This window comes from Podarcis muralis, chromosome 4 (genome assembly GCF_964188315.1).
Source record: "Podarcis muralis chromosome 4, rPodMur119.hap1.1, whole genome shotgun sequence".
Classification (NCBI taxonomy): domain Eukaryota; kingdom Metazoa; phylum Chordata; class Lepidosauria; order Squamata; family Lacertidae; genus Podarcis; species Podarcis muralis.
In genome coordinates, this window is record NC_135658.1 from 74836764 (window position 1) to 74858618 (window position 21855).

At 39.8% G+C, this 21855-nt stretch overlaps 1 protein-coding gene across 5 annotated transcripts in view; it reads right to left on the reverse strand.

The window, feature by feature from the left end:
* MGAT4A (alpha-1,3-mannosyl-glycoprotein 4-beta-N-acetylglucosaminyltransferase A) overlaps positions 1 to 21855 on the reverse strand; it is a 53358-nt gene continuing 31503 nt past the window's right edge. For 3 of the 5 annotated variants that reach the window (XM_077927581.1, XM_077927582.1, XM_077927583.1), the window contains exons 6-15: positions 19446 to 19492; positions 18477 to 18590; positions 17825 to 17900; positions 15459 to 15573; positions 13918 to 14048; positions 12194 to 12301; positions 11237 to 11430; positions 7006 to 7084; positions 4502 to 4568; positions 3278 to 3435 (exon numbers count right to left, since the gene is read on the reverse strand). In XM_077927581.1, coding sequence (XP_077783707.1) covers positions 3293 to 3435; positions 4502 to 4568; positions 7006 to 7084; positions 11237 to 11430; positions 12194 to 12301; positions 13918 to 14048; positions 15459 to 15573; positions 17825 to 17900; positions 18477 to 18590; positions 19446 to 19492 — 1074 coding nt within the window. In that variant the 3' untranslated portion in view covers positions 3278 to 3292. Of the gene's footprint in view, positions 2010 to 3277; positions 3436 to 4501; positions 4569 to 7005; positions 7085 to 11236; positions 11431 to 12193; positions 12302 to 13917; positions 14049 to 15458; positions 15574 to 17824; positions 17901 to 18476; positions 18591 to 19445; positions 19493 to 21855 lie in introns of those variants that run through there. The other 2 variants (XM_077927585.1, XM_077927584.1) reach the window with 1 other exon arrangement.

Consider the following 21855-nt stretch of genomic DNA (forward strand, 5'->3'; position numbering starts at 1 on the left):
TATGCTACACAAGCTCTCTTTTTTTATTTTTTAACTATTTTTATTAGATGCCCAATAACAGTCATTCTTTGGGCAACACACAAAGTAGTAAAACAAGATAAAATCTTAAGCGCATACTTATCTTCCCAGCCAAATGGAGAAGGAAAGAGTCTCATCAAACCTAGTCTATAAATATAGGACAGATTCAACCAAGAAAAAAATATTTTTGGAGGGGGACTTCTATTGTGGAAACATCTTGAACAATTTGTAAGTTGATTTTAAAATGTATATTATTATGACACTTTTTAGAAAAAAATCTCATGAGGGGGAAGGTGGGCAGACACCTTTTCGCAGACACCTATTCGCATAAATTTTACAAATCATTTTCACCCTTGAGAGAAGGCAGACAGTTCTTTTTTGGCAAAGCTGGCATCCAAGATGCAGAATTATCTTAAGATTCAGCTCATGAAACAAACTACCACCACTTAAGTAAACTTCTGTTTACCTGCATGAGTGACAGGCGTGCAGTTGAGGTAAAAAAACAACAACAACTTAGCTTCTCATATCTTGGCTAGGGTTAAGGGAGTTCTTTAAAAACTATTATTACATACTATTGCGTGTTTACTGTGCTGCAGAGCACAAAGTGCTAGAATTGCCTCTCTTCAAGGCTACTGACCAAGCAAGGATCTCTTCTTCTTTTCCTTGAAGTACCAAAGAGAAGCATCTAGAATCACACGAAGTCCCTTGCTTCAGTCAGCTGGAGTGCAATGCTTTTAGCAGGAGCTGGGCCCTCTTAAAGGGGGAAAAAAATCACTTTTCACACTTGAAAGTAAAGACAGACAAATCACATTTTTAAAAAAGCTCAGCTGAGGTTACTGTGTATCTACCTATTTCCACTGTTATCCCTAATAAAATGGTAAGTTTAAGTCATTCCATAAGAATGCGCAGAGATCATACAAAACGGGATGTGAAGCAAAAACAAAAAGGTAAATGCGGAAACATCAGAGCGCTTTTCTATCCAAATGAATAAATTGGCTGTGTTTCGGAAGATTGTACAAAGGTTTAAAAAGGAATAATCCATTATCAAAATTTCCCTTTAATGGGAGAGGATGAATCAAACTTCAGATTCACACACCATACTGAAGTACAAAACTCCTCAACATGCTTTCTACGATTACATATTGTGGACTGTGAGCATTAGAAAGTAATGCTATTCAAAGTCCTTGCATGTTACAGTATGCCTTTGAACAACATCTCCTAGATTTTGGGCATAAGCCATAGGGGAAGTTGTCCTATGCAAAATCACATTTACTTTTGTGCAGGATAACTTTTTAAAGTTGCGTTCTTAGTATGGTACAAAAGTGCTTCATCTTTAAACTCCCATTTAACACTCCTAACCATGGCAGTATATTACAAAATATGGTCACTTCATCACCAAAGCAAAATGTAGTGTTAACCCAAGAAGTAAGATCATCGGTTTAAAAAAAAAAACCAACTGCATCGAGTTATATTACCTGCATAAAAATATGTACTTTTCAAATCATTTTAATAAATTAAATCCCCCTAATGCTTTTGAATATATATCCCTGATAATCTATAAAAGAGGGCTTGAATTAGCAAAATAAATGGACCTCCAAAAAGTACCCCCTTCATAAAATGTATTTATATTTTTTTCATCTCCGAGGAATGTAAAAATATGTACAACTTCCATGTAGCGTATCCCTATCACTTGGATCAAGGATACTGTGATCCTTAGGCAGCAGAGTCATGAAGGAACTCATGGATCCAGATAAATAATACCGGTCAGTTTCTAGATTGTAATAAATCTTTCTTGCTGAGTCTTATCTTCTCAACTACAGTAGATTTCACAAGAGGTAGTTTCACTGAGAAGTCAGAGTTGGAAATAAGGTGCATGCTCAGTGACTTCACTCTGCAATTGGGGGGGGTGGATTTTGTAGAAAAGTCTTCAAAAGATGGAGATCTCTTCTGTTCCTCTTGATTGATCAGTTGGGAAGCTTTTTAATATGAATCTGCAATGCAGAGTGGAAAAGCAGCTGGTAAAATATACACCTGTTTATGAAAAAGACCACCACACATTACAGCAAAAGACAGTTCCTTGTAATCCCACCCCCACCCCACCCCGGTGTGACTGAACCACATTGTCTACAAGCTATTTGACAGCAGAGGCTAAACATGACTTCTGGGTGTGCATATACTGCATGCATGTGTTTTGACACAAGAGTGCCTTTTCAATGTTAAATATAAACCAGTCGGTTTGCTGTGGAAACCCTGGAGGTCTATCTTTCATTGTGAAACTGCCCTTTGTCATAACAAAGTCTTGTCCCACAACCGTGAAACATCCCAGCTGATCTAAACTGTTGCTTTCCACACAGAGAGATACAGCTGACAAAGCAGACTCCTAAAACGCTTTTCAAACTGAATGTGATAATAGGGAAGCTGAGCAGAACTTCCAGCACCTAACAGAAAAATGTTTGTTTTTTGAATCCCTTCCAAAAGTACTTCCTAAGAGTTGGGAATTATCTGAAACAGCATGGGAGGTGGTGCAGGGAGGGGGGGGTCACAAACCCTGCCATCTGCTAGCAGACACCTCTTCTGGGTTGGATATGAAGAGAAGAGCACTTTTGGTTCAAACCCAACATTCAAAAAATACTTAATAGCACTAGGATGTCATAGGGCATGGGTAGGCAAACTAAGGCCCGGGGGCCGGATGTGGCCAAATCACCTTCTAAATCCGGCCAGCGGACGGTCCGGGAATCAGCGTGTTTTTACATGAGTAGAATGTGTGCTTTTATTTAAAACGCATCTCTGGGTTATTTGTGGGGCATGGGAATTCATTCATTCCCCCACCCCAAAAAAATATAGTCCGGCCTCCCACAAGGTCTGAGTGACAGTGGACCAGCCCCCTGCTGAAAAAGTTTGCTGACCCCGTCATAGGGTGCTTCAGCAAGGCAAGTGCCCATGTGTTATCAAAGCAGCATGCAAACACACACACACACACACACACACAGAGAGAGAGAGAGAGAGAGAGAGAGAGAGAGAGAGAGAGATGTCAGCTTGTGGCATCAGCATTTCACACAACCGCAGTGTGTATCACTTGTGTCTGGAAGCCACATCAATTGACTAAAATCTGTCTGCAAAATGCCAGCATTGAGAGGTTTATCACAATAGTCCCACAGACTCGGAATGTCACAAATTATCCCACAGACTCGGAATGTCACAGACTCGGAATGTCACAAACACTTATTTTAAAGAGAGACTTAAACCTGAAGTGGTTTGAAGGTTGGTTTTCTGGTCATACAAGGCATTTCTGTTGAAATCTTACCTCATTTAGAATTGCCCAGACAGATGAGTTCTGTATTACTAGAAGCCGGACAGCTGCAATTGGATTTAGACTGGGATCAACTGTTCCCTCTGCCATTCCATTTTCAAATTTGCCTTCAGAAAGCAAAAAGGCATTCTAAATGAAAATGTTCAACCAATACAAGCCATCACAAAAGAACATCTTACATGTAAGTCTACTGTATTTAGTTTTGCAATGGGTTCACAACTGCGGCAGTCCCCAAGGCAACACAGGAAAAGGTAGAGTTTGTGGAAGCAGTCAGAGATCTACTTTTTGACAAAAACAGGATTTTTGTGCCTCAGTTTGAACAGTGCTTCAATGGCTCATAAATCACATTGTAAAACAACACCCCCAAACCCTATATATCACTTTCAACATTCATCCAAATATATTCTTTATTTGGGACTGAGATTTGCGTGCAAAATAAATAAATACCCCTGCTTACATATTTTTAAAATCACAGCTCTCAACTGAAACTTCTAGATAAAGGGTTGCTATCATCTTATTATTCTGTTCATATCATAAATTATCTCTGTTTCAACTAAAAGCAGCATCATAGTCAGCCTGTAAAAATATAGAACTGGTGCTATGATATGTTACTTTAGCGATCCAGAGTTTATTTTAACAATATAGGAGGACAATCAAGAATTTCCTTCATGCCTTACAGATGCTGGATGCTACATGGTACCGTCTCCTGCACTTGGTAACACCAAAAAGTGAACCACTGCTCAACTATCTGATCTGAGTCTGGCTTCTGCTGCCATCACCCAAACTTCTGTGGGGCTTTGGTAGATAGGACCAGGCCATAAGACCTTAGGCCTTAGGTCCCATCTGTACTATACCACTTTAAACAGTGATAGCTTCCCCCAAAGAATTTTGGGAATTGTAGCTTGTTACAGGTGTTGAGCTACAATTCCCGGAGTGGTGTTATGACCAATCTCTATTCCTAGGGAACACTTGAGAACTGTAGTTCTGTGAGGGGAACAGAAGTCTTCTAACAACTAACAGTTTCCACAATTCTTTGGGGAAAGCCATGACTGTTGAAAGTGGTATGGAACTGCTTTAAATGTATAATGCAGATGGGACCTCAGTTACAAAACAGTTTTGTTGATGATTATTTTTGTAAAACAGTTCTTTTTTCTTTCTTTTACACAGTGTTACCTATTCTGAAATACCCATCATCCAATCGTTTCTCTTTGGTTTCTTTGCTTAATACCAACTCTTCACTCTGAAAAGCGAGATAAAAACAATTGAAGTATTAGTTATATGCCAATGTAGTGATACATAAGGGATAGAGAAGAATTTTGGTCTGCATTTTAAAAAATGAACCAACCCAATTTCACAGTTTCTGGCCTCATTCACCGATGGGACAACAATCTAAGGCTCAAACACACTTCTCTGGATTTTGCAATGACATTCAGATTAAAAACTGCATGTAAAAATGCTTATTTTATGGGGGAAATGAGGGCAGGATTCACTTAACAAGCCTGGTCAGTGGAAGCAGCCCTGCACAATGGGGTTTCCCCCACAGTCTGAAATTGGCTTGGCAGGGAGTCAGGAGAACCCTCAGTACAGCATGAAGGCGAAGGAGAGGAGGGTATTCTGTCTGGCAAGCTGCAATGCTTACACAGATGAAATGTTTTCTCATAACACAATGTTGAATTCTACTCTGAATATTCTAGGGGAGAATGCATAGAAAAGCATACAGAAGCATATTTTAGGACTTAAACGTACACAACACACATTTATGGGAAATATGCCTCAAAATGTATACAATTTAAGTGCCAATTTTTCATGATTTTTTTTAAAAAAAACAATTCATTGAGAACAAGGGCAGAAAAGCACATATGACTGAACATGTAAAGATGTCACAGAAATAAGCTGATCAGTCAATAACTCTATATTACAGCAGGAAATGGGTCCCTTTGTTCTGTACGCAAATCATGATTAGAAGTCCCCCAAACAGAGTCATTAAAAAAGAGAAAGAAAGGAAATTTTACTTTTTGTGCAGATGCAAAGGGAGCAGCATTCTGCAAGTGAACTATAATTGACTTTGTGAGGTATAGCTAAGCATACTGTAGAACACATTATGAAATGCACAGCCCAAAAGCTGTAGAGCAGGTTGCTACACACAAATGTTCTCTCCCATCATAATCCTGCTTGCCTTATATTGCCTTGCACTTAATGTCAATGGCAACCCCAGGCAAGGGGGCTCCTAGACCCAGTTATGCCAGAAGGAGACATGCTGAGCCCAAATAGCAGGTCCTTATCTCCTGCCCTGTCCCCTCAATGACGGTATCATAATAGCAAGTCAGAAGGTAATTTAGGTCTCTTCATATTTTTAAACCAGGCACCTATGCTACTTACTATGTTCCTTCCTTTGGTCAGTGTCTGGATGCACAATGGAACTTCCATTCTCTTTCTGTTCACTGCATGCCCCCAACTCTGCTCCAAATAGGGTTGCCATACATCTAGGAAATCCCAGACATGTCCTCTTTTGGGGGCCAACATGCCCATCCGGGGGGATTTTTACATCTTAAAGCAAATGTATGGGTTTGCGGGGAGTTGTTTTTATTTGGGGGGTGGCGCAGGCTGCTCTGCATGCCATGGTTGCTGCCAGCCCAAGCGTGCACACCTCTTTCCCCAGCTCAGGCTGGCAGCGGCTCGGGCTGTCCCCTTTTTTGCTCTGCAAGCTATGGCAACCCTAGCTCCAGAGAATTGGAAGAACCCCTCAATCAGATTTAGGGGGGAACATAAGGAGAGGACACTACTAATAGAACGGTCGCCCTTTCTTCTTAGCCCTAATTGTACCACAACTGTTGCATGGCCTTTGTTATCACCTCCCAAGCATCCTGAGTCAATTTCACAAGCTAAGTTCTATAAATGCTAAACCAAGTCCCACAATTCTGCATTCAGTGGGTAGTGGCAACTCTTGTTTACCAGCAATTTTTTTAGGTTATACTTAGATCATGAACATTGAAATGAACCTTTGGGGCTCTAGCAACAAAGCAAAATGTAAGATTGGAATAACAAATAGACAAATTAACAGGTTTTGAATTTGCTGAATTAACTTTTTAAAAGGGATACAAGGACGGGGGACATGAGGAAGTCGGGAAAATAAGCTATTTGAAAATGATAAACTAAGAAAGAGGGAATTTTTGTTTTTTGTTATGTTTTGTATTTTTGTATTGTAGTATTGTTTGTGATTCTGTCCTTTTTGTTTATGTAAGTCTGTTTATTGTGAAAATTTAATAAAATTTTTATTAAAAATAAATAAATACTTAGATCATGAATCTCAGCCTTCTGGAAATATACATTCCTTATTTCCCCCTAAATTGATTTTGAATTCTGAATTTATTGTTATTCACGTTTTTACTGTATTTTATGCTGTTTTTTGTTGCATCAATTAAGTGTTTTAAATTTGTTGTTAGCCTCCCTGAGCCCGGTTTTCTGAACCGGGAAGGGCGGGGTATAAATAAAATATTATTATTATTATTCCAGTTTTTTGAGGTAAGATTTGGTGGGATTAATAGTTCTAACATTGGGGAGGGAGAAAACCCACATTCTCTTACATCAATAGAAGTGTCATATATGAAAGATACTCATTTTTACCCTTAAGATAAATACAAAGGAGCGGGGGGGAACAGACTTCTCTGTCTTCATACCTTAAAAGGCAACACTTCCACTGTTGTGTTGACGAATATATCTCCTGGATGTTCTGGGTTGCCGCTATGGAACAGGAATCTATAAATGCGAAGATTAAGAAGCCCAAGATGATCAGTCATGGCTAATGAGAAGTATGGAAACATATAAAGGCCACCTAAAAGACCGAAACCCTGCAAAATCCTGTTTACTTAGAAGTTAATGTGTTCAAAGGGGTTTACTCCGAGGTAAGTATGGAAAAGACTGCTGCTAGTGACACCCAAAAGATTTAACGAAAGCACGTTGAAAGATTATAACATTGTGTTGTATCCAACATGGCGCTAACTAAATGCTCCATCGGTGCAAGTATTTCTGCTTGTGCAATGGAAGGTTTTCCACCTCTCCTCCCCCTACATGCTCCCTCAATCTGTTCTAGGGGTTCCTCCAACACTCTCAAGCAGATTTGGGGATAGCTGGAGTGCATCCAGGAGAAGGACGGGGGAAGTCTCATTACCAAGGCAGAAATCCTTGCACTGATGATATATGATAGTTGAATACTACCCCTGGTGCTTGTACACAGCTGTCAAAGGAATCATAATGGACTAAAATTGTCAAATGAGATTTGTATGTTCTTAACCGCTATCGGTGTAAGGATGCCTAGAAGGAATTCAACTACAGTGGTACCTCGGATTACAGGCGCTTCAGGTTACAGACGCTTCAGGTTACAGACTTCACTAACCCAGAAATAGTACCTTGGGTTAAGAACTTTGCTTCAGGATGAGAACAGAAATCGCGCAGCGGGAGGCCCCATTAGTTAAAGTGGTACCTCAGGTTAAGAACAGTTTCAGGTTAAGAATGGACCTCCAGAACTAATTAAGTTCTTAACCCGACATACCACTGGATGTTTAAATAAGAAGTATGTTTATATTACAACCCCCAAATCAATTCAGTAATTTCAAACCATGAATGGGTAACCTTGCCCCCTGAATTTGTTGTTAAGACTATCAACTCCCATTAGTCCAGCCAGCATAGATACGGATAGGAGTTGGTCCAACAACACCTGTAAGCCACAGGTGAGCTACCCCTGCTTTAAACAAATCTAGATCTTTTGTCAGGAGTGCTATTTTGGCATGCACAGACAGTGACATGAAAATTGTGAATATTTCCTCAAAGGGGAAAGGACGAGCTACTTGACTTAAAAGCAAACTAGACATCCTATCTAGAGGGAAGTGTGAGGTCCTAGGCAGGAACATGGGGGGGGGTGATGCTTTGGGAAGAGCCCAACAAGCTACAGCAACAGGAGGACTCTGGGCAGGCAATCCAAAGGGCACAATTGTTTGGGCAGATTTCAAGTAAATCATGAGAAAAGCTGACCAAAAGAACCCCTAAATATAAATCACTTTCACTTATTTCTGTTATTTGCAGGCTGTAAAAAAGAAGACTGCCTATACAGTTATAAATCCTTACACATTACAGCATGATAGCAGAAAGTAAAGTCCAATGTATGTAAGCAATTCTGTTCCTTGCCCCCCCCCCCCCGGTAACCATTCATTTGACCAATAGTGAAATGAAGTTCCTGCAATCTTATGCACACTTATCTGAGAGAAAGTGTCAATTTATACATGTTAACTTCCAGGTAAATAGTCATAGGATTATTCCGTTTGTGTCTTATCAGGAAACATCTCCATACAAAGTTAATTCTTCTAATTTTATTCATTTTACATAAGCAGCTTCTATTTCAAAGAAATACTCCGTTCCACAGCTTCAAATTACAGTACTTTTCATCTACTTAAATGCAACTGCTTCCCGTATCTTAAAATTCAAAGCAGTTGTAAAGTAGTATTTACCAAGCAGATGGCCAAAAAATAGATGTAGATAGAAATTCATCTGAAACCTGAATGGCTGAATACAATTACATATATAAATAGTCCAAAAGAGATGAATTAAAGCTGACTCAATTCCTACACACGGATGATGAGAACACAAGCACAGATTAATTGGCATCAGGATACACAACAACATGTTGTTGTAAATCTGTCACTTGCTGCCTTGTTTAATATACTGTAAGCAATCTTCACACAAAATATTACTTCAGAACTGTTTTGAACTTTAAGTTAAGGGAAGCAGCTACATCATTATATTGTACATATCTTTGAATCCATGCGGCAAGATCTCTTCAGTGTAGAAAAAGCCCCTGTGAGTTGAATGAAACAGAAGACTTAACTTGAATGGAAATGCTATTTTTGCCCACGACACCATGACAAACTTTACTGTTGCATGAGGAAAATCAAGGCGAAGAAGGTCCTTAGCCACCGCTTTCAACCATTTGAACCTCCACAGAAATGTCAGTAAAACCTTTAAGAGTTCAGGTAACATTCCTTACAACATATGAGACACATTTACATATGAAACGGTTCCATGGTCCTAATAAAAATTTGCCTCGGCAAAACTGATTGCTGCACACATTAACGTTATCAAGACAGTTTTGTAAAATATACAATAGGACATAACATCTCCTATTTTAAGGAGCATCTTGTGTTACAAATATTCCTATTTCAAGATGGCAGCTGTTAAAAAATGAGCTTATTTTTCAGCATTTCAGCTAATAGTTTCCTTGTCAACATGAAACAAATCAGTAACAATCTGCCGGAGACAGACATCTATGACTGAGTTTTTAATGGTTATGTAAAAATGAAATCTGTGGTTTCTAACCCAGTTGTTCAAACAGAATATGAAACTGATCTTCCTTTATTTGAAATAATGTTTCCCTTTTGTTGAAACCAGGAGAGAAAATTATTGAATCTGTGCTATGCCTCTCATTGTTAATTTTTAAAATCAGTAATTATTGAAGCAATTTGATGTAGGATTTGAAAAATGTAATATTTAGTGTTCTGAACACCATTTTGCTATGTTCTCTCTGCAGTAGAGATCAAAGAAAGACAAATAAAAATTTATCTTCTTATCAGTAAATTGCAACTGAAAATAACCTTGCCTATTATCTAATATGGATGTCAGAGTGACATTACAACTTTACATTTTCAAAAAGATAACATTCAGTTTGGGGGTGTTGGTAAAGCTAGTTGATCTTACAACTTACATCTATTTTGCCATGCTGACAGCAAAACTTAACTTTGTCTTGTTTCTCATCCTTCCAGATTAACAGCAGCCCATGCGCACTTAACTACCCCAAATTAGTTTATAGCATTATAAACTAATTTTGCAGACCACTTACAGCCCCTGGGTTGTTTTTTGAATTGAAGTGGTGCGGGAGACACCCCAAATCTGTGCCCAAGGTATTGCAAAATGATCATGAAGAAGCATGATATAATTAGTACCTTTCAAAAGATAAATCAATTTTACTGTTTTAAAAAGTGAGGTGGAGGTGGAGTGCAAGTTGCGACAGGTCATTGGGTTACAAATTGTCCATAGAAACATCTTGTGATGTTTACACAAAACACAAAATTTGGCAATTATAAAATTCCCCTTGGTGGGGCACCCACAATTCAACTTTTTTCAAGTAAGCTCTGCCAGCAATATCTGTAGTGGATGAATCAGAAATCAGCAAGTAGTTGCTTCTTAACCCACAGCTGTAATATTTTGAGAACAAGTTCAGGGTCAGTGATGTTAAAACAAGGATGACTCTTCATCTGTCAGATTCCTAAGGACCTATTCCAATGTGAAATTTTGATAACCCAGCTGATCATTTAACCTCCAAGATATACCCTTCTGCTTAGTCACCAGCATTTAATTTAAATTACCATGAAGCTCTTCTGCAAAATTCATTTCCAACCTCATGACAGGATTAATAAGCATGTCTAAGCAACGGAAACTGGAAAGAATTCCCTAGGGATGTGTGCATGAAAACATTAAAGCTGAGTGCTAAATACACTTAGAACTTAATAGAACTTAAAATCTGTTAACAGTACACTTCTATCCTAACCCAATAGTACAAAATGGTTTCCTGCACAAGTTTTTCTTTGCAAGAAGAAAAGTGACATTGCATGGAGCCAAATTTGCAATCTGCATTCCAAAATGGCACAAATAACAACTGGGCTATTTTAATTCTAAACAACCGGTGTGGCTTTGTTTTGTCTAAAATACCAAACATTTGACAAAAAAAGTCCAACAAGCAAACTAATCATTCTATTGGATGCCATGAACAATTGTTTATAAAGCTAGTCGATTTGTTGTAATTCCAACCTCATTTCAAGACACCGTTCAGCAGAAGCTTCGTTTTGTCATGGAAGCACTTACCTTTCCACATTGACAGGCTTGTCAAATTTAAAGAGGATATAATCTCCAGCAACTGGTGTAACAGCCCAAAAGAAATCTTCACCCATGTAGGCTTTTTCAAGAGCATGACCCTGATAGACCTTCAAAGTTGTAGAAACCTCTGCAGGTGGATTGACATGAATTTTATGCAATAATGGTTTCAGGAAGTCTTTATCCTAAAAAGACGTTAAGATTCATTAAGCTAGGAACCGAAGAAGAGGTCAGATACAAAACAGACTCTGCTTCAGTGAGCTGTAGCAAAAAAACCTGCCTGAAGCAGCTTTTATCAAGAGGCATTAAACATTTCCCTTGGCAGGAAATTTTTCTCAGCACACGTTGGGAGTCTATTGTTCAGTCTCCTGTTTTCCTTTTCTGATTTTTCTGCAGTTATTATTGATCCTCACTCTGTTGTCAAGCTGGCCATCAGCCATAATATATTTTCTCCCTGCTACTGGCTTATTTTGCAGTTAAATGAAAATTCAAAGTCAATTAACATTAATCAACAAGTTTACAATTTTAAGAAAGTTTACTTAAAAAGAGAGAGAAAGTGAACATAACAGCTTTTATTAGAGATGAGAAGAACAAGATTTTCCCTCTACCCTGTAGCAAACAAGGGGTGATATCCTCTCCCTCACTGACAATATTACACAATGAAACTATTGCTCCTCCATCCCTCTTTAGCCTTCATGTATCCCAAAATCTACTCTGGAGGGTGGGGGGGAACCTCTGGTGAAGATGGGGGTCACAAGAATAGGAGAAAAAGGAGTAGACCCATCACAACCAGTGGCACTTTTGCTTTATCATATTTGATCGTCAACCGTGGGGCCTTGCAGTAGCCAGAGACAGATGTAATTTCCAACATTACCCAGAAGATTGCTTAGTATGCAAGTTGCAAAACCTGGTCTTCCAAGTAAAGGAAAGGAAGCATAAAGTACTCACTGTAAGTTTCTGTATCTTTCCTGCTAGGGAGGAGTGCAGCCCCACATGCTGGAAAAGTGAAGGCCTGAAGCGTATTCTGAGATTTGATTTTTGTCTATCGCAATGTTTCTGAAAGGAAAAGTTGGGGTGTGGGGGAAGACTTTAGTAACGCAGAACAAGTTAAACGCTATCCTTATGCAAGATGACTTAAAAATAAGTGAGCCAAAATATTGTGCAGCATTCTTGATGCTGGCCTTCCATAGCCCCGTAGTTTTGTTTGATGCCTTGCCTTTCATTCAAGGAGAAAAGAAAACCTTACTGTCACAAAAAGAACAGCACAACCTGCCCCCATAAAGATCAAAGACCCTGTTGCCAAGGGATGAAATGTTAACTATCAAGGAAGGCAGTCCATCAACCCCCTCTCATAGCAACCCAACTTCAACAGAAAGCAGGAATTTATCAATAGCACTCAGTAGACCAAAGTGGGTTTTACGGTGTGGAAGAAACCAAGAAGGCTGCACCCAGAATGATTCACATCTGTAGCTCAGTATAACAGATCAGTGTCAATGCCAAAGGAATCACAACACCCAGACGGCAGGCCACCATAATTACAGACTATTACAAGAACCATGGTGATGAGTAATTCTGTGCAACTCTTCTGCTAATTTTAGCAGTTATGCCATCTGCACAGGCACAGTCTGAGACGTGGAACTTTGTTTTTAACGTAGTCAAGTGCTCAGGTTTCTTGGGAGGCCATAATAAAATACACCTTTTAGAGATTTTAGCTCCCCTACAAACAAAAGGCTTTAACTTCTGCTCGCACCTTTTCAAATAAGCATTTTACATCCTCACCAGTCTGAAGAAATTAGAAAATGGTTGTTGGCCACTACTTTTGTAGCGGCCCATTATGTTTATATTTCATTTTTTCATTAAGACAACCATTTCCCCCGTATGATAATGGTTGCCAAATCAGAGCTTCCCACAGATTTCACAGAATAGTAAATGCTTCTGTTTCCCTATGCAGTACTGTAATGTGTGAAAGAAGAAAAGAGACGCCACTTCCCTTCCTCTTATGGTGCTTCCAGATGGCAGCACCCTTATTTCACAAAGATATCCATAATAAAGTGACTTCTTACATTGTTCTTGTTCACATGTAATGCTAAGCTAAAGCATGGCTTAGTGTGAACAAGCACACTTGAAGGCTCCTGGAGAAGAAATCATGGCTGTTCTGCTCCTCCCTGGTCAATCCACTGCTGCACTGTGCTGAAATAAGTCATGGTTTAGGTTGGCATGTCATCCAAACCCATGGCCATGGCTTAGCTCCTTCCAGATGAAGCATGAGTTGCAATCAAGGTTTCTCCTATTGTCTAGAACTGGTGGTTTGTCTGGAGAGAGCTAAACCATCAGCCCAGGTTCAGATGACATCCTAAGCCAGTGATGGAGAACCTGTGCCCTTCCAGATGTTGCTGAACTCTTCATACCTATCAGCCCCCATCAGCATGGTCAATGGTCAGGGATGATTAGAGTTGTAGTCCAGCAACATCTGGAGGGCCACAGGTTCCTCACCCTTGCACTAAGCCAAGCCATGGCTTTGTTCAGCAGTGCAGTGGTGGAACCAAAACAGCCACAATCTTCTCTCCATTTGCTCATTCACACTAAGTCGTGGTTTGGCTTTGCATTACATGCAAACCAGGCCATTCACATAAGACAGTATTTATATGAAATACTTAACACTCAAAACTTACTGCATCTTTCTCGGGGTTGCAAACTTTCACCCAAAGAATGTGATCCAAGAGCCAGTCAATAGGTTTCTCTTTATAAAACATAAATATGAACTCTACAATGAGTGTAATATCTGGAGACTGAAACATTTTACCTGTAAATAAAATGAAGTTATATCAGCAGCTGTCCAGGGCTTTGTAAATGCAAATTCAGCCTGCCACCCCCAAAGAGCCATTTTAGCTAGTGTGACTAAAGGTAATAGAAATTCCAGAAGCAGGCTATAAATTATATATAAATATCTGGTGCTCAAAAAACCCTTTCCTCTGAAGATTTGGTGGGTTGCTTTTTTTAAAGAATTTTAACGCAAACTAGTAAAAGAAAAGATGGCACTCAAAGAATCTGGGGCAGAAGGTCTGCAGAGACAGAGAATCTTGGGAGAAAGTTACCCAGATATTCCTTGGTTTATAGGATATTTAACAAAAAATGAACATGTGCTATGTTTCTCCCCACCCATTTCATGCCTTCAACAATGCTTCTTTCAAAAAATTACAATTCCGAAAAATTGGTCTCGCATAATCTGCACTGAAAATTACACCCCACCCTTTTGTGGTAGATCTATAGCTCTAATGTTTCAGGTTCCTCATGCAATCTGATTAATAGACATTATGCATGTACAGGAGCCATAAGACAGCAGATTAAGCTTCTCTGTCCACAAGCACTGCCCTCTTCACTTCAAAGGTAGGAGCATCGCAATGAGAGCAGAGGAATCTGCCCTCTTCAGTCAAGTGAATACCATATTGAAAAGGAAAGGTTTCTAAGTGAAAATTTTGAAGTCACTGGCTTTGATAGAGGCAGGAAAGCTGTAGAAACCTCTAAAATGAGAGCAGCTCTTCATTGAGCCTAACTTCCATGGGAAATAGTTTAAATTACTGGAGCCCATATAGAAATTTGTCATGTTCTGAGATGGCAGCCACTGCTATAGAATTATTCTAACTTTCAGCAGCTGGATTCTGTCACAACAATCAGCATGCAACTGAATGTGTGGAATTATACTGGGAAAATCACAAAATTAAAAGCTCACTGTATTTCCATATTTTAAAAGTTGGGACATTTTTGTGGATTCTCTGCCAGAGTGCTGGATTTCTCTTCTTCTCTCCACCCTCCCCTGCACTTGCCCAGCGGCGGAGCAAGCCGATCAGGCACCTGGGGCGGCGCGCATGCCCTGCGCCCAGGGGCGGGGCCAGCTGCCCACGGGGCAGGGCGAGCTGGGGCAGGACACTCCGCGGTGTCTCTGAGGAGTCTGCCTGTCTCCTCCCACTCAGCCACCCTACAGCTGAGGGGGAGGCGACAGGCAGACCGTTTTGGCAGCGCAGAGCCTGCTGGCGCCCAAGCCACTGCGTCACCCCCAGGAGAGACACGTGGCTCAGGCGTGCTGCAGGCCTCGCAGTGAGTGCTGCCCGGCATTTTGTCACCCCCCTCAGTGGGGACACCCGGGGTGGCCCACCCCTACTGCAAACCCCTTCCTCCACCCCTTTCAAAGCTGCTAAAGAGGAATTTCTCTTACCAATGAATCCCAGCTGAGAAAATTCAAGAATCATCCAATCTTCGGATGACAACTGAAGCGCAAAATTTTTTATTGTGCTGAAGTAATTCTGCTTGACAACAATGTCATCCTCAAGCTAAGGGAGCCAAAGAGCAAGACCAGCAAAAGAAAAGAAGAAACGAAATGTGAAAAAGAGTGTGTTAGGCAAACCACACTTCAAACTCAAACGTACATTTGAACTTCTTGGGCTGCATCCAACAAATGTATTCCATTAACATAACTTTTCTTCCCTCACATTCCCCCACGCACCCCCCAAAAATGTTCTTGGGAACACAGAGAGGAGAAGAAGTTACATTGTTGAAGCAGAAGTCGTGGTGTTAATAGAATGACTTTGTTAGATACAACTTCATTATTTGCCTCAACTGCAATCACTGGGAGGGGACTGCAAACTATAAATAAAAAGGGCAATCATTTTTGAGAGGATGCAATCCTATACACGGTAAGGGGTATATTGCAAGATGCCTGCCCTTAATGCATGCATTTTTTAAATTAAAAAAAATTGACAGCATCCCCAGAACATCATGGGCATCAAAATACCAGTGCATATTTTGTTTCAAATTTAATCTGAATCTACCCTTTCCAAGCAAAATCCAGTATGGGGGGAAACACACCCTACTGTTGTGACATCTGAATGACTTGTTTGCACTATTCCAGTCTCTATCTGGAAGTACCCTGAATCTCACTAATTAATTGCAACTTACTTCTGAGCAGGATTGTCCTGTCAACTCAGAAATTAAATGGAAAACAAAAACATGCTTTTGGTGATCAAAACTACATTGCCCATCAACAAGAACATGTCTCATTGCTAACAAGTTTATTTTTTCTCATTGAGGTTTAACCTTCTTGCCTTATGAGAAGCCCATTACTGATAAAATTTTAGAGTTGAAGAGACCCTAAGTTGGTCATCATCTAAACAGAAATATTTGAGAAGGGTCTGAATCCAACATTTGATTCAGTGCGGGCTTCCATGAGAACCATGGACACAAATTTCCCCGATCTCCAGTTGTGACTCCCCCTCTGCCACTGAACATATTGTTCCATGGGTGCCCCAAACTTCTGGAGTAGAGTTCAAGGGGTGCAAAGGAAGCTGAAGGGGAAAACAGCAAAAATCACCTCCCACGTTTCCACTAATGGAATCTTCCAAAAGCTTAAAAATGCATTCAGTCAACAAGAGGGTCACAATCGGAAACAACACAACACCTCCAATATTATTTCTTTCCATGGTGCCAAACTAGAGACTGCATGACCACACAGCTTTAAAATCCACCTACACAATTAGATTTATCACATGGAATAACACTGGTAGAACAATATCAACAGAGAGGGTTTTTTTATGAGAGACAGCATATTTTAAAACAAAAACAACCCTGCACAATAGGATTTTTAAAAGCTGTTCATTGTACAGGGACACAGTTATATAAGGATGTTATCTGGGATCTAATAAACTTCCAAAAAGCTTGTGCATGTGAGAAGGGAATACCAGAAAAAAAAACCCAAATAGTGCAGGAATTATCATGTCAGACAGCAACTCTATCCATTTCTCTTTGCAATCCCATCTTTTTTGTGCAGATAGGATATGGAATGGCTGGCTTTATGTGGGGGCAAGGAACTGCAGGAGAATCACTTAAAGGATAAAATGTGTTATTTCCAAGTTTACTTTGATGATGTAGGATCGAAGGCAGAACTGGAAAAAAACATTTGTGCAGCTCTGTAGTTATTACAGGCTTTTGCTCTTACTGTAAATCCTATTCAGGCAAGAAATGACGCAGCTGCTCAATTTTACAGGAGCAAATTAGATTCACTGAATTAGAGTCAGCTACTTAGACAGTGTGTGAAACTAAGCATGTGCATATCAATCTTGGTCCTATTGCAGCCATATGTGACGAACTAAACCATATTTGCAAAGCATCACCTTGGCAATTACAGCTGTTTCTAAAGTAATAAACGCAGGCTTGCTCAAGCAGCTAAATCTGGAAAGAATCTTAGCATCATTTTTTAACAATAAAAAAAACCCCAACAATATTTAACTAAGGCATTTTATATTTTAAATTAAAACATTTAAAGGGAAAACACAACTACAAATCACCTTACTTGTTTTAGCTCTATTTTCCTAAAAAGTTATGATTTACGTACCCATCACCCTTAGTTGGCTTGGATTTTTGTTTGTTTGTTTGGTCTATCTATAAAACACTTATAAACAATTCCCATATACTATGCCAACACTGCAATTCAACTAAATAACTGTTCTTATGCTGATTACAAGAGCACAGGACATGTCTTGGATATTAGTTTTCACCATTCAAAGTAAAACAACAGCAACAATTTACCTGAATGTAGTAAACACCCTTTTTCTGTGCATACATCATAAGGAAACAATAATCCAGATTCTGCTTTGTCCGCCATCTGAAATTAAATAACAGTTAGTTTTCTAAACTAAGCATCTCAGTAAGCAATGAAGGCATATACAAGGTTTCAGGAGGTAGCATTCCTATCATGGTGGTGAACCCTGAAGTCCTCTCTGGAGGCACCATTTGGGGAGCTGACCTGCCAGAAGCAATGTAGTCTGCCCTTCAGTTGTTTCATTGCAGGATTCTCCCACCAAGCCAGCTGCTGTCCAGCTGTGGCCTGTTCCAAGCCATCTTACCACTGCTGTCCAGCTGTGGCCTGTTCCAAGCCATCTTACCAAGCAGTCCCACAAAGAAGCAACAAGATTTCAAGTACCTATATGTTTTGCCCTGTAGGGTGAACATCATGGAGAGGGAATTTCAAAACCAGGAGAATAGCATGGTGCAGAGAGATTAGGTTTCTCCCCTATGGTAGCAATCTGAGTATTTCACCCCAGTTACTATTAATACTAGGGGGTGGGGGAACATGGCAGTTTCCATTTATGAAATTTCCATGTCCTGAATTTTCAATGCACTCTACAATCTACGATGAATGAAGTTATTATTATTCCCTAGTACCCTGAGAAATTCTTACCTGACTCTTTCTTTTGAGTCTCCAAACGTCTCTTTTAGGTTTGTCAAGTCAGGATAGTAGGATGCAGGTGGAGCTATTACTTCCACCAAGCCAGAACTGATTTCTTTAGAAAACCTGTATTCAGAAAGTTCAAATTTGTCGTTATATACTATTCTAGGGAACGCTACAATCCAGAAACCCAATGTGGTGATCAAATGTTGGAGCTGGGTTGGTTCAAATTTCTGTACAGTCACAGTGCTCACCCAGTAGCACTGGGCGAATTAGTATCAGCCTAATCATATTGTGGCCAAGTTAATATCAGCTTAACCCAGGCATAGGCAAACTTGGCCCTCCAGAAGTTTTGGGACTACAACTCCCATCATCCCTGACCACTGGTCCTGTTAGCTAGGGATGATGGGAGTTGTAGTCCCAAAACATCTGGAAGGCTGGGTTTGCCTATGCCTGGCTTAACCACTAATGTAGATTCATATATAAAGTGATATGTACAGGTTGGGGTCCAAAGGCTGTGAGGTGACTTCTGCGTGATCTCTCCCTTCCACAAAACCTCCCTATGTCCCTTGAAAATCCCACTGGGATAGAATCCAACAACGCACAAGCAGCTACAACTAGCAAGAACTGGCAGCCGGGTCTTCTACAAAAGCAGAAATTGCTTTATGGTCTGGCCTTAATTCTCATAATCTATTATTTAAAACCACAATATGCATTAACTTCTTAAGTATGCACATAGCTGCTTCTATACTTCAGCGCTAGCATAGCAGCTTTAGCATAGGTGCTTTGCAATCCATTTATTTCATTCCAACATAATCCGTTTATGACAGACTGAACCTTTTAATCCCATTTGCTGTTTTGCAAGTTGAGACCATCTAATTGCTCCATGCAATTTACCACAGTATGCAACCCATGCATATGAAGAAAACTATTACTAAAAAAACTGAAATAAACAATGGATAAACAATGAAATAAACTTACTCCTTTTCTAGGCTTGCTACAACGCCATTTACATAATCAAGATCTGTCTGGGGGGAGAAAGAGAGGCATTTTAAAGCAACATTTTTGAACCAAGTATAACAAATTAGTTTTAAATGATTGTATAATTTCTACAGCATTTTTTCCCAAAAATTCAAGTAGCAGTGAAGTGGCTTAGAAATTATTTAAATACATAAATTAATGATTAATGTTCATCAAAAAGTTAGCATGTCAGAGGTCACAAAATGTGTCCATTCAAACACAGAATAGCAAGGGGTTGATTTCAATCGCGCACACTGGCCAGCACATCAGTGCTTCAAATATCTCAAGGGCTGTCACATGGAAGATGGAGCAAGCTTGTTTTCTCCTGCTCTGGAAGGTAGGACTCGAACCGATGGCTCACAGAAACTCCTTGGAACCTAAGTCTCATTCCTGTTCCCTTTTCCACCTTCCCCAGGTTGCTTCTCCCACTTACAGAAACAATGGATATGTACATTTGTGTCATCACGTCTTGGCACACACACAAAAATTAGTTTCTGAACGGATCTGGGGAATGAAGAGGCTTTTATCCTGCTCTATATAAATCTCAAATCTGAATTTACCCCAAGGGTACAGAAAAATCTCTCCAAATCCATTAGAAAAGCACGTAGCTCAAATGGTTGCTAAACTACCGTACACTGCTTAAGCCACCATGGTTGTTTTTGATACATTTGCCCTACATGCAATCTGTAGGGTTTTTCATGTTGTATATTTAGATTGTTTTATAACTTTAAAGGCAGTATGTATTAACATATTTGCACTGTGAAGCGACCTTTACCTTACCTTGCAGTCTAACACACCATTCAAATAAAAAGGCATCGTTTTTGCTTACTCTGAGTGTCTCAGTGCCAACAAACCACCACCCTGGAATAATCTACCTCTGAGGGCAGCCTAAGAAAAGCAACAAATACAGAACGTTCCCTGCTCTTCTTGTGCTAACTTCAACAAACTGACCTACACTTCCTTCCATCCTGCACGAAAGTTCCAACAAGGCATTGGAAAACAAAATGTGGTTCAATACATACCAGCCAAGAGTTTTTCCCCTTGACTGATCATATCTAAAACTATAAACTACTAAAAGCTGAATTTTTACAGACACAAGCAAAGTGCTAAAATGAATAATCAGAAATATCTCACTTGTCTACAATACACATCTACCTTGCAAGTGCTCTCATCTCTGAAGTGTGGTGCTAAAGGAAATGCAGTGGGAAACTGACTCACAAAGCCTCTCCTGTATTTCACACTTGTTTTTCTACCATGCACGGAGCCCATGAGTTACCCTCTGGTTTCACACTGTTTTGTGTACCAAGCTCTCTTTGGAAGCTGTGTGGTCTTCCCAGTTCCTGCATTGGGTGCCCTGGTTCATAGATCTATGAAATCAATTGTATTACATCAGTTGTAACAGCAAAGAAGAGGTATCTAGGGGGCTAAATGGCATTTTCCTTGGGTAAAAGAACTGTAGGTGTCTGAGTACTGAGAACCTGCAATATCTCCATGATGGAAGTACAGTTTGGGGAAAATACATGCTCCAATTTAGAAATTGGTGCACCATTTATAAAGACTGTTTTTGCTTTTTTATAAAAAAAGAAAACTTCGTACAATAATTCCTCCTTTAACATGCAACACAGAAGTGTACTACATCAAATACAGGTTTACATAACTTCCAGACTAACTCTGTTGCTGCTCCAGGCTCAATGCCAATAGTAGCTTCTGCAGTTAAATAAGCAATATGTAGAGTCATGGTAAACAGTCTTAACCATATATTTGCAGAGCTGGCTGCCTTGGTTAGCAAACAAGGTACAGTATATGTTCCCAAAAAATTTTCTGGGGACAGGAGATACTCCACAATGCTCATTTTGTACAGCTCAAACTGTATTATAAAGGAGCACATTCATATTTCTAATGAAGTTAGCTTAAGCAATCTCTTTCAAGCCTCACCGTTACAAATTTATATAATTAAAAAAATGTACAGAGAACTGGCAGGCTTCTACAGTTTGTCTAAAACTCTTCTGGCTGCTGTTAAAGGTATTTCAGCATAAAGAGTATATTTTCAGTTGTAAAGCACATGTGGAAGATTCCAGGTTCTATCCCTGGGATCTTGAGGTAGGGCTGGAAAGGTCTCCTGTCTGAAACCCTGCAGAGCTCCTAGTAGTCAATTTAAACCAGTGTTTCTAGCTGTTTTGGACTACAACTCCCATCATCCCTAACCAGCAAGACCAGTGGTCAGGGATGGTGGGAATTGTAGTCTGAAAAACAGCTGGAGACCCAAGTTTGGGGAACACTGATTTAAACAAAGCATGCCGGATGGACCAATGGTCTGAATCAGTACAGTGGTACCTCAGTTTAAGAACAGCCCTGTTTACAAACTATTCAG